The 16,994-nt window shown below is 41.3% G+C and overlaps 1 protein-coding gene and 1 long non-coding RNA gene across 2 annotated transcripts in view; one reads left to right on the top strand and one right to left on the bottom strand.

The window, feature by feature from the left end:
- The window catches only part of LOC138747624 (puromycin-sensitive aminopeptidase-like), a 117,085-nt gene extending 115,952 nt beyond the window's left edge, over positions 1-1,133 (bottom strand). Inside the window, 1 exon segment of the mRNA XM_069907025.1 lies at positions 742-1,133. Within this exon segment, the coding sequence (XP_069763126.1) occupies positions 742-1,044 (303 nt within the window). The 5' untranslated portion in view covers positions 1,045-1,133.
- Positions 1,134-1,253: 120 nt separating this feature from the next.
- Positions 1,254-16,994, top strand: part of LOC138747625 (uncharacterized) — a 31,357-nt gene continuing 15,616 nt past the window's right edge. The window contains exons 1-2 of the long non-coding RNA XR_011347584.1: positions 1,254-1,391; positions 4,435-4,463. This is a non-coding gene — a long non-coding RNA (uncharacterized lncRNA). The remainder of the gene's footprint in view (positions 1,392-4,434; positions 4,464-16,994) is intronic.

Here is a 16,994-nt window from a genome sequence, read left to right as displayed (position 1 = left end):
ATAGATACATATTGACAGCAATCTAATTCATTGTGCACAAGCAGATATTTAAATTTTTAAAAATTACATTATAGATAAAAAATATCAACACCACATAAATTGATAAAACAATTAAAGAGCGTCATTAAACCCAAGAGAATTTATGCCCAGCAGTAAAATACAGCTTTTTAAACAGAAATTCAAACTCAAGACTCCTGCTCTCAATAGCAACAGCTTGAAGACAGCGCCTGCGCCCTGAGTCACCAGAGGCCAGCGAGCGACAGGCTCGACGTTCCTCACGAGATGTGGGCATCCTCTCTCCGCTCGTTTTACACAACCTTCACTGCTCTAAATTTCCCTCGTATTACAACAAAATCATTTATTGCAAGGGGCAGTGGTGGTCCAAGGAGTTAGTGCACGAAGAGATCCTTTATTTTCTCTATATTTGCGTGCAACCTTCTCCATGGATTTAAAAGAAAGGTTAAGAGTGGAGATCTAAAGCGGCACTAATCCTTTCCTCAGTCCCCTCCATCTCTTTCAGATTTACATCAATCATGGTAGAAGGCTGGAGAACACCACTCCCCTCTCCCACTCCAGGTAAAGGCCCGTGCCTCGGCAGCGGACGGGTTCCAAATGTGAGCCCCATGGCTTCGGAGGGGAATTTGAGGCCTTTTCCGCAGCTTCTGACCCCTGGGCTGGGATCGAAATGAGACCAGGCTTCAACCCCACCCCCCGCCACACTCGTGCAAGGAGGCTCCTTACCTCCACCAAGGCTTCCAGCTTGCCCTCGAAAGTGAAGTCGATGAGGTCGGGCTTCAGACACAGCGCGTAGTTCTCCGGACTCACGTCGGCGGGGAGTCGCTCGAAAGGTCTCTTGGCCGGCATTTTGTGTGCACGGTGAGCGCTGGTGCCCAGGAGCCTCCTGACGCTGGCCCAGTGACCGAGGACGGGAGTGGCGGATGCGGCTCGGAGCCCGAGGACGCGAGGAGCGAGGCCTCTCCAGCAGCCGGGGGTGGTGAGCAGGTGGCGAGAAACGAGAACCGCGGCGACACCGCCGAGCAACATCAATGAAGCTGACAAATTGTCCTCCTCCCCTGCCGTGCGTGCGTGCGCGCCCCCGCTTCGTCAAGCCAAGAGAACGGAACGCGCCTCCCAGCACGAGGATCTGCAGGACGAACATGCGGGAGCACGCGTCCGCACCAAAGGTCGTGACGTCACGGCCGCTCCACCCTCCCCGTCATATGCCGGCGCCTCTTGACCATGGATAACGAGTGCGCATGCGTGAAAGCAACAGGAGCAGGGTTTTGCGCTCTAATTTGAGCTTCACATTTATCTTTCAAACGAATTATGATTAAAGTCTAAAGGCAACATCCAGATGAATTGCAAGATAATGCATCAAATAATCACGTCAGGTGTGTAGACTGAGAATTTGATTAGAAAGTAACGAGGAAAAATTGTAATCTTGTGTGTCGTTCTAATAATAGTTGGGTATTATTGCAAAGTCATCCTCATCCTTGGTCAACACTTGGTAACTTTCATGAAGCAGCCAGTAAAGGCCACATAGATTAACGTCCTCACTCAAGCCTATGTGCCCCTGTCGCAACCAATGAATATTTACCAAACTTCCGCCCCACTGTCTCTGAGACCGTTTAAAAAAAATCGCTGCTGGGCCAGAAATGACTTGGTTTGTTCTAGAAACTGAAGCACAAAGTGCCAAGGCTGAGGCTTCAATGCAGTACAGAACTGCCGCACTGTCAGAGGTGCCAATTGTTTTATGAAAAGTTAAACTAGGCCCTCTCTGAGGTAAAAGATCCCTGGCACTATTTTATAGAAAAGCAGAGTGTATTCCATATGCTGCCCTTAATATTAATTTGATAAAATATTCTCATCATTATCACAGTTTGTGGGAGTAAGTATTGCATTTTTGTGCATTATAACACCTCAAAAGTAGGGTTAAGGTTATGAGGATATCCTTTTAAAAATTCCTGCATACATTGGTCTTTTTTGCAATGTGTGCTCTTTCGAGTTTCACTTACCCGTTCAACCATGTGGATGGCGTGTGACCCAAGTTTCTCCAGCACCTTTGTGTACTGCAGAGGAACCTTGGAAGGATGTTCACTGGCCTATTCCATTGAATTTGAAATGCTCACAAAATCTTCAGCCCTCTTTGGGTCTAACAACATTCTCTAGTCTGCTAAGTAAAATGGGCTTCTGTCTCTCACAGGATGAGCAAAGAGCATTTGGAAATTTTCTTGTTCTGCACTAGGTGCATTGCCCAGTTCCATACATACAAGCTAGACAGGTCCAAATTCAATCCCCTGTCTGTGCCTCGTCATCTGATCACAATCAGGGCAGCAGTTGTGCTGGTTTAGTTGGCTGAAGTGCCCCAGATTAAGGGATGGATTTATCCTGAGTTCACATTCCAAATCACACATTGACAGCACACACATGGATATCCATGAACATAGAAGCGGCCTTCACATTCCTGAATCACAGTGAAAATCCACACACAATTTGTGATGGTCCTGCAAAACCATACAGCAAGGAGCATGAGTCAGTGTCTTTAGGGCAGGAGGGAGGCCAGGGTTCTTCAACAAAGCATAAATCATGATATGAAGATCACACACCAGCTGTCCACTGTTGCTAGCAATCTGAGAATTTTTAATCCATTAATATCCAGCACACCTGCCTGAGATATAAATATATTCAGTATGTGTTGCCTTCAATTTCTAGTCTGACCTTGATCACTATATTTGGCTCTCAATATTTGTGTTGGAGTTTTAAGTCACAAATACTCAAAATCATTGACCTGTTGACATCATTATCGTCTGCCCAATTTTGTCTAAGGTTCTCTTATTTGGAATGTTCAGATTTATTGTCATAATACATACATGACATCACATACAACCCTGAGATTTTTTTCTCCAGCGGGTTGAGGTAGAATGACCACTTATTGGTAGTGCAAAAAAAATGTGACTAAACATACACATGTAAAGAAATAAATAAAAATGAACAAACTGACTACAATACAGAGAGAAAAAAATAAAGTGCAGATGTAAGAGTCCTTAAATGAGTCCCTGATTGATTTGTTGTTGAGGAGTTGATGGTGGAGCGATAGCAGCTGTTCCTGAACCTGGTGGTGCGAGTCTTGTGGCACCTTGACCTCTTTCCTGATGGCAGCAAGGAGAGCATGTGCTGAGTGATGTGGATCCTTGATATTGCTCCTGCTTTCCAACGGCAGAATTCCCTATATATGTTTTCAATAGTGGGGAGGGTTTTGCTTGTGATGTCCTGGGTTGAGTCCACTACCTTTTGGGGTTTTGGTGCCCCTTACCAGACCGTGATGCAGTCAGTCAGCACACTTTCTGCCACAAATCTGTAGAAATTTGCCAGGGTTTCCAATGTCTTCAAGTTCCTGAGAAAGTAGAGGTGCTTTCTTCATGATCCCATTAGTCTGTTGGGTCCGGGAAAGATCCTCCAAGATAGTAACTCCCAAGAACTTAAATTTTCTCACCCTCTTCACCTCTGATCCCCCAATGATCACTGGGTCATACACCTCCGGTTTTCCCTTCCTGAGGTCAATAATCACCTCCTTGCTTTTGGTGACATTGAGTGCAAGGTTGTTGTTATAAACTATGTAAGACATATGCCAAAATATTTTTATTCTAAAATGTAAATTAATTTTTATTTGGTTTTTCTTCATGTAACATGAAAGATTTTTTGGAATGTGATTAAAGTACTATTACGTTTAACCACAATCCCACCATTGTAATGCTTCTATGCTCCTAATGTCTTTGCTGTTGGCAATATCAGATCATACTGAAATGCAATTAATAAAAAAATGGATACCAATTCATGCAGACTATTATTTCTAACACTGTTGCCCAGTCTATTGATGATGTTGTTCCAAATCGTCCAAAATTATCATGATGTCATGTTGAGAAATTACCTATTGCACCTCACTGCTGATCTTTGACACCAGAAATAGTCATTGATTTACTGGATTTTAGTTGTTTTGCTCTCAGGTAACATAATGTTAGCAATATCTGTTAATCAACTGCAAAATCCCAATGTTTCTTAAGATCCTCATTAGTGCAGGCTTATCCAAATGATATTTAGAAATAGTATTGCTTATGAACAACAAAATTAATTTGGCTAAGTTAGAACTGAATTGAGAAATTTTTTTAAACTTTATGATTTTATAAGTATTTGTGAAGCTCTGCTATTGTAATTAAGTATGTAGCATAAAAGTTGTTCAAGACACAGGAGAACTCCCTTGTTCTTCTTCCTAATTTTGTGGGGTTTTTTTTTAACTCTACCGGAGAGCAGAGATGTTTAGGGACCCAGATTATTAATCTAAAGACATTACAGAATGAGAATACTTCCTGGTAAGACCAACATTTATTGTGTTTTTCAATTCCTTCCTGAAGCAAGTGACTTTCTGTTTTATTTCAGATGAAGAGGAGGGATCTGGAATCACTAAAGTGAGTAAGGTAACAGATTTCCCTCCCCAAAGTGAACCAAATGGGTTTTTACAAAGTTTCAAATTCCTGAAATTAGTTTTATATTCTAAATGTATTTGATGACTTGAATTTAAATTCACAGTTGTTGTCGAAGCAGTCCATGATTAGTGTAACAAGGGAAGGTTCAAGGGTCTGATGGCTGTTGGAAAGAGACTATTCCTGAATCCAGAGGTGCTGTGTTTCAGGCTTCTGTACCATCTGCTCAAAGGTGGCAGTGAGAAGAGGTTGTGACCAGGTGAAAGGAGTCCTTTATGATATTGGCACCTCACGTAGATGTCTGAAGCATACTTGCCATTGAAGGAGTACACCGAAGATTCACTTGGTTGACACTAAGGTTGTTGCGTTTGCTAAAGATAAGACATTGAGTAGATTGAGATTGTATTTTCTCAAAATCAGAAAAATGAGAGGCTTGATAGGTAAAATTAAGGCAGGATTTTCCTGTGTCTGAGGAGACATTTCAGAGTGAGAGGTAGGTTCAGTTTAAGACTGAGATGAAATTCCTCACTCATAAAACAATGAACCAATGGAGATCTCTACATTGGAGGGCTGTTGAGGTTTATTCATTCTGTTTATTCAAAAATGAAATAGATACAGTTATGGAGATTAAGGAATATGGGGATAGAAATGGGAAATGGCAGAGGAGATTAATAGCAGTCCAAGCACAAAGGGCTGAATAGTAGCCTTCTTTAGTTCCTATTTCTTCATTCTTAAGCCTGAGTTCACTAATGTTTGAGTAATGTTCAGTTCCATTTGCATATCCTCAGCAAGTTATGTAGTCCGCATCTGTGCAGCTAAACCAAAATAAAATCAGGCATTGGCAAATTAGTAGCAAGGATCATCCATGCCATGGAAGTTCCAGATAATCACTATCTCCAACAAGGGAGACTTCACCCACCTCCCATTGCTGAGTCCCGCAATAACCACTCCTGGGATCAAAACTGAACAGAAAACTGACTGGACTAACAATATTAAAATATTGTGGCTACAAAGGCAGGTCAGAGGCTGGGTTTCCAGTGGTGAGTGACTCACCAGAGCCTTTCCACTAGTCCACCTGTCAGGAGTATCTGCATTATTCTCCACTTGCCTGGATGAATGCAGTTTCAATAGCTCTCAACACCACCCAGATGTACTCACAAAACCTCACATGAAACACTATCCTGTGAGATAAATTCCACAGCTATTCCATAATCAGGTCAGGAAAGCTATCTCCCAGGTGGTGGAGATTTCAGATGAAAATGGAAACAACAAGGGAGACCTGACAGCTGTGGCAGGGCCTAAATACAAAAATAATCCAGTAAAGTAGCAAATGGCAAAGCTTCTCTCCCAGAGGAATTCAATGTCTTCTACACCTGATTTGAAGATAGCAACAGTGAAGAACTACCACCACCGACCCCCCACCACCCCCCCCCCCCGACCGCCATATCCCCTGATGATCCCATCCTGTCCATATCTTAGGATGATGTGCATGTTGCCTTCAGAAGAGTGAATCCAAGGAAAACATTCATCCCAGATGGAGTACCAGGTTGAGTATTAAAAATCTGTGCTGACCAACTTACCACGGTATTCATGGATATCTTCAATATCTCACTCCAGAAGGGCATGGTACCCACCTGTTTCAAGCAGATGTCAATCATACTGGTGCCCAAAGAAAGTGTAGTAACCTGCCTTAATGACTATCGGACAGTAGCACTTACATCAACAGTGCTGAAGTGTTTTGAAAGGCTGGTGATGAAGCAGATCAGGTCTTGTCTGAGTGGTGACATGGATCCATTCCAGTTCACCTATCGTAGTAACAGATCTATGGCCGATGCCATCTCACTGGATCTACACAAAGCCCTGGAACACCTGGACAGCAAAGATGCATGCATCAGGATGCTCTTTATCAACTACAGTTCGGCATTTAACACCATCAGCCCCTCAAAACTGATCAGCAAACTCCAAGACAGAGTTAGCACCCCTCTGTGTAATTTGATCATGGATTTCCTCACCTCCAGACCACAATCAGTGAAGATTGGTAAGAACTTCTCTTCCACAATCTCCATCAGTACCGGAGCACCACAGGGCTGTGTTCTTAGCCCCTCTGCTCTACTAATTTTACACCTACAACTGTGTGGTTCAGTACGACAATAACACCATCTATAAATTTGCTGAAAATACCATGGTAGTGGGTTGTATAAAGTAGGGGATGAGTGAGCATACAGGAGGGAGATTGAAAACTTGGCTGAATGGTCCACCAACAATGACCTTGCACTCAATGTCACCAAAACAGGAGCTGATTGTTGACTTCAGGAAAGTGATCATTGGGGGATCAGAGGTGGAGAGGGTGAGCAAATTTAAGTTCTTGGTAGTCACTATCTTGGAGGATCTTTCCTGGACCCAACACACCAATGACATCATGAAGAAAGCACATCAGCACCTCTGTTTCCTCAGGAGCTTGTGGAGGTTTGATATGAAACTAGAAACTCTGACAAATTTCTACTGAGGTGTGGTGGAAAGTTTGATGCATGATCACAGATTGATGTGAGAACACCAAAACTCCTGAGTGTAAAGCCCTACAAAAGGTAATGGACACAGCCCAGGACATCACAGGCAAAACCCTCCCCAATATTGAGTACATCCATCGGAGAGCAGCTACAATCATCAAAGCCCTACTGTAATGGAATATTTGGGAATGTTTTTGGGAGATAAATTGGAAAAAGTAGAGAAGGTTACATACATGCACACATGCAGTTTAAAATACTGAAGAATTCATATTCAGTGACTTTACAGAAACTATGGAGATTTCACAAGTGGCTGTTAATTGAAGTGAATGAATGCCACAGCAAGAGACAGGCTGTCTCCTAATACCTCTTCACAGAAAGGTCATTGAGAGGTTATTGTTTACCTAAAACAAGATTAACCAAAAGACGAACTCCTATTGTTTGCAAGTGAGAGAGAGAAGGAGATGCTGCCTGGCAGCTTGAGTGTCAGAGAGAGAGAGAGAGAGAGAGAGAGAGAGAGAGAGTGACAGACAGACAGACAGACAGAGACAGAAGGGAGTCTTGGACTGTGTGTGACACAGAACGCTGTAACAAGCCAGGAGAAGCTTGTTGGAACTGAAACAGAAGCTGCAGAGTGGCGGATGGCTGGAAGTGTTATCAGTCTGATGTTTCTCTTGGAATAAGAAAAATAAAAGGAACTCATTGGTAGCCTGAAAGAAAGAGGTTATCATCTGGAGAACCCTGATGGGGCAAATTTCATCAGCAAGATATTGAGGTGACTAATGGTGGTACCTCAGTTGTGGAAATCCTGGAACCACACATCTCTCCCTACAAACCTACAAGAACCTTCCTGAGTGGTAACCATTTACCTTTCGAGCACCAAAGCCTGGTGAACTTTATACATGTTAAATTCTGTGTACAGTACAAGAATTGTCTGCAACCAGTGAACTTGGAAGAATGAGAAGTGAGATTGAACTGTGAACCAAATAACTTTTCTTAAATTTACACACACATTACAGACACGTAATTAGAATTAGAAGGGGGTTAAGTTGGGTTAGTTAAGTTAATAGTGATAAGTTAAAGTTTGATTCTGTTTTCATGTTTAAAGATAATTAAAAACAACTTTTGTTTAAGTAACTACTTGTTGTGGTGAATATCTATTGCTGCTGGGTTTTGGGATCCTTTGGGCTCGTAACACTACACCATTCAAAACATGCTTTGTTCTCACTGCTGCCACCAGGAAAGAGGTGTAGGTGCCACAAGACTCACACCACCGGGTTCAGGAACAGCTGCTGCCCCTCCATCATCAGAGTCCTCAGTAACAAACTCAATCAGAGACTCATTTAACAGCTCTTACTTGTGCAGTTTATACATTTACTTTTTGTTCTCTCTAAATTGCACAGTCAGTTTGTTCACTTTCATTAACTTTTTACAGTTCTTTTATTTGTTTACATGTTTACGCTGGGTACAGTTTATTTTTGCACTACCAATTAAAGGTAATTCTGCCATGCCCGCAGAATAAAAGAACCTCAGGGTTGTATGTGATGTCATGTATGTTCTGACAATAAATCTGAACTCTGAAATCTGAATCTAAGCAGTGAGACAAATTGCCAATTAATCTCTTCCCTAATATTAATAATCCTTGATACACCTGATCCCCTTCCTGCACCAGGTGTCCAGGATCTTATTGCCCAAGTCATGGGTATTAAATTGTTCTGGGTCAAGGGTGTTTTAGGAGATAACCCCACCTTCAATCCAATACATTGATTTATTCTTTGCCACGTCTGGCACACATGTTTTATTATGGGGTTTTTTTTTAACTAATCTGGCATCCCATTTGCTATCTTTTCCCCTACCACATGTAACCCAATTTGAGCCAAGAAGGGGGATCCCCTCCCTCAAAAAATGAGGTAGCAAACCTCGCCTTGATGCCCAGCAGTATTCTTTTAAATCTGGTAGTTTTAAGACACCCAGTTTATATTCTCATGTCAACAGATTGATTTTGTGTACTACCTGACCCACCTTGAACCCCTTTATGTCAGGATGCCGCTGAATGGTTTCTGCCAGCGAATCAATAGCTTGTATGAACAGAGCTGGGGACAGTGGGCAGCCCTGCCTACTAAATCTACTCAGCGAGAACACTGGAGACATTTGCCTGTTTGTGATGATTTTAGCATGGGGTTTATAATACAATGTTCTTACCCAATTGATAAATGTTTGACCCAGTCCAAATTTCTCCAGTGTCTTAAATAGAAAATCCCACTCCAAGCTATCAAACGCCTTCTGCGCATCCAAGGATACAGCCACTCCCAGGTCCTCCCCTGACTGTGCCAGATGTATTGTATTGAGCAATCTAGCTATGTTATCTGCTGATTGCCTCTTTTGAACAAATCCAGCCAGATCTGGGTTTATTAATTTTAGCAAATGTTTCACCAACCTATTGGCCAATGTTTTTGCTATATTTTATAATCTACATTAAATAATGATATAGGCCTATAGGAGGAGGGTTTCAATGGATCCCCATCTTTTTTTGGGATCACCATAATGATTGCTGTTGAAAAAACTCCAGGAGGGCATGTGCCTCCACTGCCTGATCCACCACCTTCATAAGGAATGGCCTTAAAAGGTCTTTGAATTTTCTATAAAATTTGACAGGGAAACCATCCTCTTCCAGTGATTTACCTGCCTGCAGAGTGCTCAGAGTAGGTTCGATCTCTTCTCTAGAGAAGGGGGCATCTAACTCCTCTCAATCTTCCTAATTCAAATTTGATAGTTCCAATTAAAGCATGAAATCATCTATTTTAACAGGGTTTCCCCCATTCCCCACCCCTCCCAGATTCTGATTTATACAGTTCTTTATTGAACTGACTAAATATATCATTTATTTCTTTTGATTTATATGAAATCTTTCCTTCCCCAATTTTAATTGCATTAATTGTCCTTGAGACTTCTTCCACTCTCACCTGCCAGGACAAGACTTTATGGGCCCTTTCCCCCAGCTCATAATACTGTTAGATCCGCTTCTCCATTTTGTATATCTGCAATGTATTATATTTGAGCTGTTCAATAACTAAATCCCTATATTTTTCCTCAGACCCTGACCTTTGATAATCTTTTTCCAATTGAGCTAAGTCCTGTTCCAAATTATTAATTTCCATAATTTGTCCCCTTTTTATCCCTTTAATGTATCCAATTATCTGGCCCCTTAAATAAGCCTTCAACATGTCCCAATTTAAAAAAAATTGTGCCAGTAGAGGGGCAGTTCATTTCGCAGAACAGTTCTATCTGAGTCCTGTCAAAGTTACAAAATTCTGACTTTCCCAACAGCAATGGATTTAAGCACCATTTATATGCTGTAGCCTGCTTATCTGGCATGATGATGAACAAAATCATGGGTGAATGCTCTGACAGCAGCAGAACCATGTACTTGGTCTCCACTATCCTACTTTCCAACTGGGCTGATGCCAGTTGGAAAAAACTAATGCTAGAGTAGGAATTGTGTTGCCTCGAGTAAAAGGAATAATTCTTTTCTTTCATATTCAGCCTTTTCCAAGTGCCTGTAAGATTCAAATCTTTCATGAAAGCCTGAGTGGACTTAGCTGCCTTGGCCCTCGACAGCTTCTTGGCTGACATCCATGACCAGATCCAGACAAAAATTGAAATCCACTCCAATCTGTATATTCTCACCACCTCCCCCCCCCCCCCCCCCCCCCCCATCAAGATACTTTCAAGAATATATCTTGTATAAATTTTTCATCATCAGTATTTGGGATATATATATTCATAAGTGTACAAGATTCTGAGTATATTTGACAATGCATCATCACAAACCTCCCTGCCAGGTCAGCAACCACTGCCCACTATTAGGATTGCCACTTCCTGGATCTGGAATTGAAGGAGGATGCTGCCACCTGATCTTCCCATCCCCTTTTTAATTTGGAGTGTTCCTGGTTCATAAGATGGGTTTCATGTAGAAACATTACATCTGCCTGCAGCTTCTTAAAGTATGCCAAGACTCTTTTTCTCTTAATTTATCCATTTAGTATATTTACATTAAAACTTATAAAATTAATTGTTTTATCCATCACCCAAGTGCCTCTTCATCTTCCTCTCCCCCTTCCATCTTGTTGTCCAATACTTACCTTCTATCTCTTTTATCTTGTGTTAACTCCTGGTGCAGACGCTTGTGTGCAAAACAAAACCTAAACACATTGACAAAACCAAAACTAAAATTTCAAAAGAATACATAAACCCCCCCACCCCCACATAGTTCCTTCTCCTTCCCCTCTTTCCCCCACTCTACTCCTGACCTTCCTGGTGCTCCTATCCCCTACACAGGTGCCAACACCCCTCCAAATTGGAGCATGTCCATGGCACCCAACAAACCTCCCACCTCCTCCATCACCTCAAGCTCCCTACATACCTTTCCTTTTTATGATAAATAAGTGTAACTATTTTTAATAATATAATTATATATACATTATGTAAAGCCAGATCCCTTCCTATCATTGACCTACCATCTCTTTATATTCCTTGGGAGTCCTCCTGGGCTGCGACTAGGCTATTAGCAAACCTCACCGCCTCTTCTGGGAAAAACTCTCCCCCCACCCCCCACCCAAGGCAGGAACACTTTTAAAGTTGCTGGATATAGTAATGCAAACCCAATACCTTTTTTTTTAAAAAGTTTTTTTGCCGTATCGAATTTCTTCCGTCTTTTTACCAATTCTACACTTATATCCTGGAAAAAAAGAAGCTTTTCCCCCTCAACTTCTAACAGGCCACTTCTTTGTTTTGCACCCACCACTGCCGCACACAGGATATCTTGATATCCCCGGAGTCTTATGAGGACCAAATGGGGTCTCTGTCCCAGACCTAGTTTGGGGAAGGGGGACTGATAGGCCCCTTCCCTCTGAAGTTCATCTCCTCCCCTTTCCATTCCCAATATCTCAGGGATTCACCTTTTAAAATATGCAATGGGGTCTTTCCCCTCCTTCCCCTCTTTAATTTTTATATTATTTCTTCTAATAAGGTTTTCTAGCATATCTAGTTTATCCCAAATCTTTTGCTTGCCCTCTATCATTCTCTAATCTTTCTACATAGTCCTCCATCCTATTGACCCTCTCTTCCATCATATTCACCCTTCCAGATATCTCCCCCATGGCCCTCCTGAATTCCCATATTTCTGCTGTCTTTTTTCAGAGGCCTCAACCATCACCTCCATCACCCTCATAATGTTCTCCATAGTGGGCTCAGAGCCCCCTCCTTCTCTCCTCCCTGTTCTCTTCTCTCCTGCCTGTGATGACAGGCCTCCCAGTCAACTGTTCTCCCCTTCTCCCTCAGTGTTGCTCCTGATGCTGCCTCCTGACTCTCCGCCGCTGCCGCTATCATCTCTGCTGACCTTGCCTCTGCCACCACCTCGTAGCTTCTGCTGCCTCCAGGATACAGGTAAAGCTGTTCTCCCAGTGCCGCCTGATCCTCCACCCCTGCATCGAGATGTGCGGTCAGAGTTGGGGTTGTCCGCCTCCCCCACAGTCTCTCCCTTGTCACCCCTCACCGCCCACTCATGCCGCCACCTGTGGGGCCCATCGCCGTCACCACCTTTGCTACTCCCACCTCTGCCATCTTCACTGTTGCTGCTGCCGCCGCCTCGTCATCTCTACTGCTCACGGGGCTACTCTATCATCACTGGTAAAGCCACCTCTCCGAGATTCTCCCTCTCACCGCCTCTCTTGGCCCATTACTGTCAGCTTCTGCGGGTCTCACCTCAACCTGCAGGGATTGGGTCTCCCACAGCGATGTCTGCATTCTTCCCTGGGCCCGTTGACAAGTGGGTCCTATTGTTTTCAGACTCGGTAACTTGCACAGATAGGTAGTTCTTTTCTTCATGCCGGTGCTTCAAACAGACCCTGCCATTTTCTTTGCCACAAGGCCCCCTCTCCTGGTCTTCGTGCTGCGCTGGGGTTGCTATTTCTTTTTGATTTGTCTTCTTTCTTCCCCATATCTATAAGTTTTAAACTTCTAATCGTTTTCTCTTCCATTTTTCTGGCTTTTTTTGACATTTTCACTTGCTCTTTTCGGAGCTCTGAGAATTATGTCTACCCCCTACTCTGCATCACGCGGCTCATACAATAGATACATTGTGGACCCAACTTATCAATTAGGTACTTGAAACAGCAAAATATCATATTATTAAGAATACTATATTTATTCTTAAGTTGTTCAAATTACATCAATTGCCTTTGCTCATAATAGTCTTCAATATATCTGATCCTTTTATGAGACCACATTTCAAAAATTTGATTATTTAATGTCTATTATGAGTCAAAAGACTTTTAAGAGATAAATTACTCCTTATTCCAATTTCTGAATTTGTATTATTACCAAATTTTAACCAAATGTTTCGAAAAGGAGTATCTCTTTCAGCAGACATTAATTTTGCATCCCAATTATATATAAAATCTTCTGCTTTTTTCTCTCCTATTTTATCTAATTTTATTTTTACCCAAACAGATTTTCCCCCCTCTTCAAAAAAAGAGGTAAGAAATTTCATTTGAGCTGCTCTATAGTCATTTTTAAAATTAGGGCGCTGTAAACCTCCCAATTCATATTTCCATGTTAATTTTTTTATAGAGACTAAACATTTTACCTTTCCATAAAAAATTTCTAATATACCAATTTATATAAATTTTGTAATTTATTATCTGTATGGCCATTTGTTGGCCATTTAAACTGAATGTTTCTTTGGCAAATAATATAATCACCTCTTGTAAGAGGCATAACTTCACTCTTATCCCATTTTATTTTATAACCTGAAGTTCTACCATATCTTTGAACATTGAACGTAATTTTTGTAATAAATTTCCTGGTTCTGTCAGATATATCAGCACATCATCAGCAAATAAGCTAATCTTATGTTCCTCTTGGTTGATTCTAAAACCCTTAATATCCGGATCCCTACGAATTGCTTCTGCTAAAGGCTCTCTGGCTAAAACAAATAATACTGATGATAATGAGCATCCTTGTCTACTAGATCTTGTTAATCTAAATGGGGTAGAAATTTAACCATTTGTTACCACTTTAGCTTTGGGTTCATTATGCAAAGCTCTTATCCAGTTTATAAAAGTTTGCCCAACTCCAATTTTTTTCCAATACTTTAAATAAAAAATCCCATTCTAATCTACCAAATGCCTTTTCTAAAATGTATCTAGCGATTAAAACATCAATTAAATTCTGATTTTTTTTGTCACAATGTCTGTTTTGGGATGGTGGCATGAACGTTTGTTCAGTATGTTGTAATACTAGAGGTAAGTTGATGTAAATAATCTACTTTGTGAGCTCCCTCAGAGAAAGAGAGAAATAGATCTCCTTGGGTCTTGGGTATTTGACACAACACATATATTGAAAGGCAACTTCAATCAGATTATGAATAAAGTTAATGGCTTCCAACAGTCCTCTAGGACTTCATTCATGTGTAGATTGAATAAGAAGGCAAGCAAAGATTTATTTTAAAAGAAGTAAGAATAAATGGTGTTGTAAAGTAAAAATTACATCTTGAAAGTATTCAATGAATTTCCTTGAGAAACCCTTGCTTTCCTTGTGATCTAGGATAGCTTCACTTAGAAGCAATCAGTGACAAAACAACTACCACACTGATTAAATCTAGATATTCAAACAACTGTTCCTTTCAGTATCCAGCTCTGTTCATTCTTGCACTGGCTACATTGGATTTCAACAATTCTAGTAGACCCCATCATAATCCTCAACAACTTTTATTTATATTTTCTTGCAATAAAGTCTAATGCATGAATCCTGAGCTGCATATATTCACAATAAAAGAAGTCTGACTGAATTGCAGGTCTAATTTTTCTGCAGAAAAACTAATCCTGGGGTAGAAAGTCCTTACGTCCCTTTATCTCTTTTTCTCTGCGAGAGCAATCTACTCACACATGACATCTCTTTGCTGTGGTATGTGCTGATATGTAGAATTTATTTATGGAGAACAGTTACTATAGTACAGCATCTCTTTCTTCCTGAGAATCTTGGACTGTTCTTGGGTTGTATACATGTGTTCATTAAGAACACCATTCTGATTATCAGAACATCTCTGCTCAGCAAGACATCAAGCTGCTCAGATGGAGCAGAGGCTAGACCTCTAGCTTCTCAGCAGCTCCTTGACACCTGCTGTACCTGGAAAAGGAGCTATGATTCCTCACTAACCATCTCAAGTCAAGTCACCTTTATTTGTTGTTCATACCATGCTTGCACGGTAAAAGCAAGATAGCGTTTCTCCAGGACCAAAAAGCATATTTACATAAATATAGATTAGAATAGAAGTGATGCAGTTGCACAGGATGCTCTTGATACATCCTCTGTAGAATGTAGTGAGGATGGAGAGTGGGAGATGAACTTTCCTAAGTCTTCGCAGGAAGTAGAAGCACTGCTGGGCTTTCTTGGCTATAGAGCTTAAGGGACCATGTGAGGTTCTCCGCCAAGTGTACTCCAAGGAACTTAATACTCTTGACGATCTCAATGGTGGAGCTGCCAATGGTCAACGGGACGTGGTCTCCCAGGCCCTCTTGAAGTCAACAACCATCTTTTTTTGATGTTCAGATACAGGTTGTTGTTTAGATAAAGGTTATCTGCATCAGTCTTGCCAAATGGGTATCACGTCATCATCCACATCTGATTCTTCTGGGATGTAGGAATGTATAGATCTATCTGTTAGAGTCCTGCCCCCAATTCCCTATAATGAAGCCAGGTATTGTCCCATGTCTTCCTCTTTTCACGGTGCCAGTCTCTGAGGTGGTGCTTCTTTATCATCAGACAATTGTATTATATTCATAGCTGTCGAATCTTCATCGAAGTAAAATAGGGCCTCTCTATCCAGATCTTTCATAATTTTGTACACTTGAATGAAATGAACAATTGATTTTATTTCAGTGCCAAAGAAAATACATCCAGTGTTGCCAAACCTTTCTCACAAGCTAAATATTTCTAGTTCTGGTTACAATCTCTGCAATGTTATCACAGCCTTACAGTAATATGATGACCAAAACCATGGACTGTATCCAAAGTAGTATTTTATAAAATTCTATTATGATCTTTGCTTTTATATTCATATATCAGCACCCTTTACTTCATGCTCTGCTGTCTTTGAATTTTTTTCATTCTTCATGGCATGACTTTTGGATACTGCAAATACACCGGGCTCTGACTCTCGACATTTCATGTACAAATCCAGCGATTTTATAAAAATTGTTTGGCTCTGTTGCTGCCTTCAACACTTCCAATTCCATTCTGGAACTATTGTTGGCCTTTTTCCAATGACATGCACACCCAGTGTGCCATATTCCATTTAACTTGTTTTCACATGTAGCTGGAACAAAACCACATTTGAATCTCTGTACACAACATTTCAATAATTTTGTCCCTTCACTGAATGGGTTCCATCACATTGGGACTTGTTAAGTACACCACCTGGAGCAATGTACACATGTGGGTGATATTTCAGTCAAAAAAATTTACAGCACTGAAAGAGAGCATTGGGCCCATGTTTACATGAGTAAGAAAAAGCTATCTCATCTGTAGGCATGCACATCAAGTTCTCATCCAAACACTTTGAAAGTGTAATTTAGTGATCTTCAAGCAATATGTTCCAGAAGGATATGGCATAGGAACAGGCCCTACAGTCCACACCAATCATCAACCACCAACTTACACTATTTCTACATTCATCCCAATTTTTAATCAACTTCCCTGAGATTCTGCCACTCATACTGGGGGCAATTTACAACAGCCAATTAACCTACCAACTCACATGTCTTTCTGCAAACCTGAGCATCCTGTCAATAAATCCATGTGGTCATGGGGAGAACCTGCAAACTCTACATGAATGCCACCTGAAGTCAAGATTAAATCGAGGTATCTGGCAGCACACTTCTAACCCCACCACTATGCCACCAAGTTCAGCCACTGTGCTGCCCTCTCAGTGAATCCTTTTTACTTTAATTTT

Source organism: Narcine bancroftii, chromosome 12 (assembly GCF_036971445.1).
Source record: "Narcine bancroftii isolate sNarBan1 chromosome 12, sNarBan1.hap1, whole genome shotgun sequence".
NCBI classification, from domain to species: Eukaryota; Metazoa; Chordata; class Chondrichthyes; order Torpediniformes; family Narcinidae; genus Narcine; species Narcine bancroftii.
The sequence above is the reverse complement of the archived record's forward strand: the minus strand, read 5'-3'. Positions and strand labels throughout refer to the sequence as shown.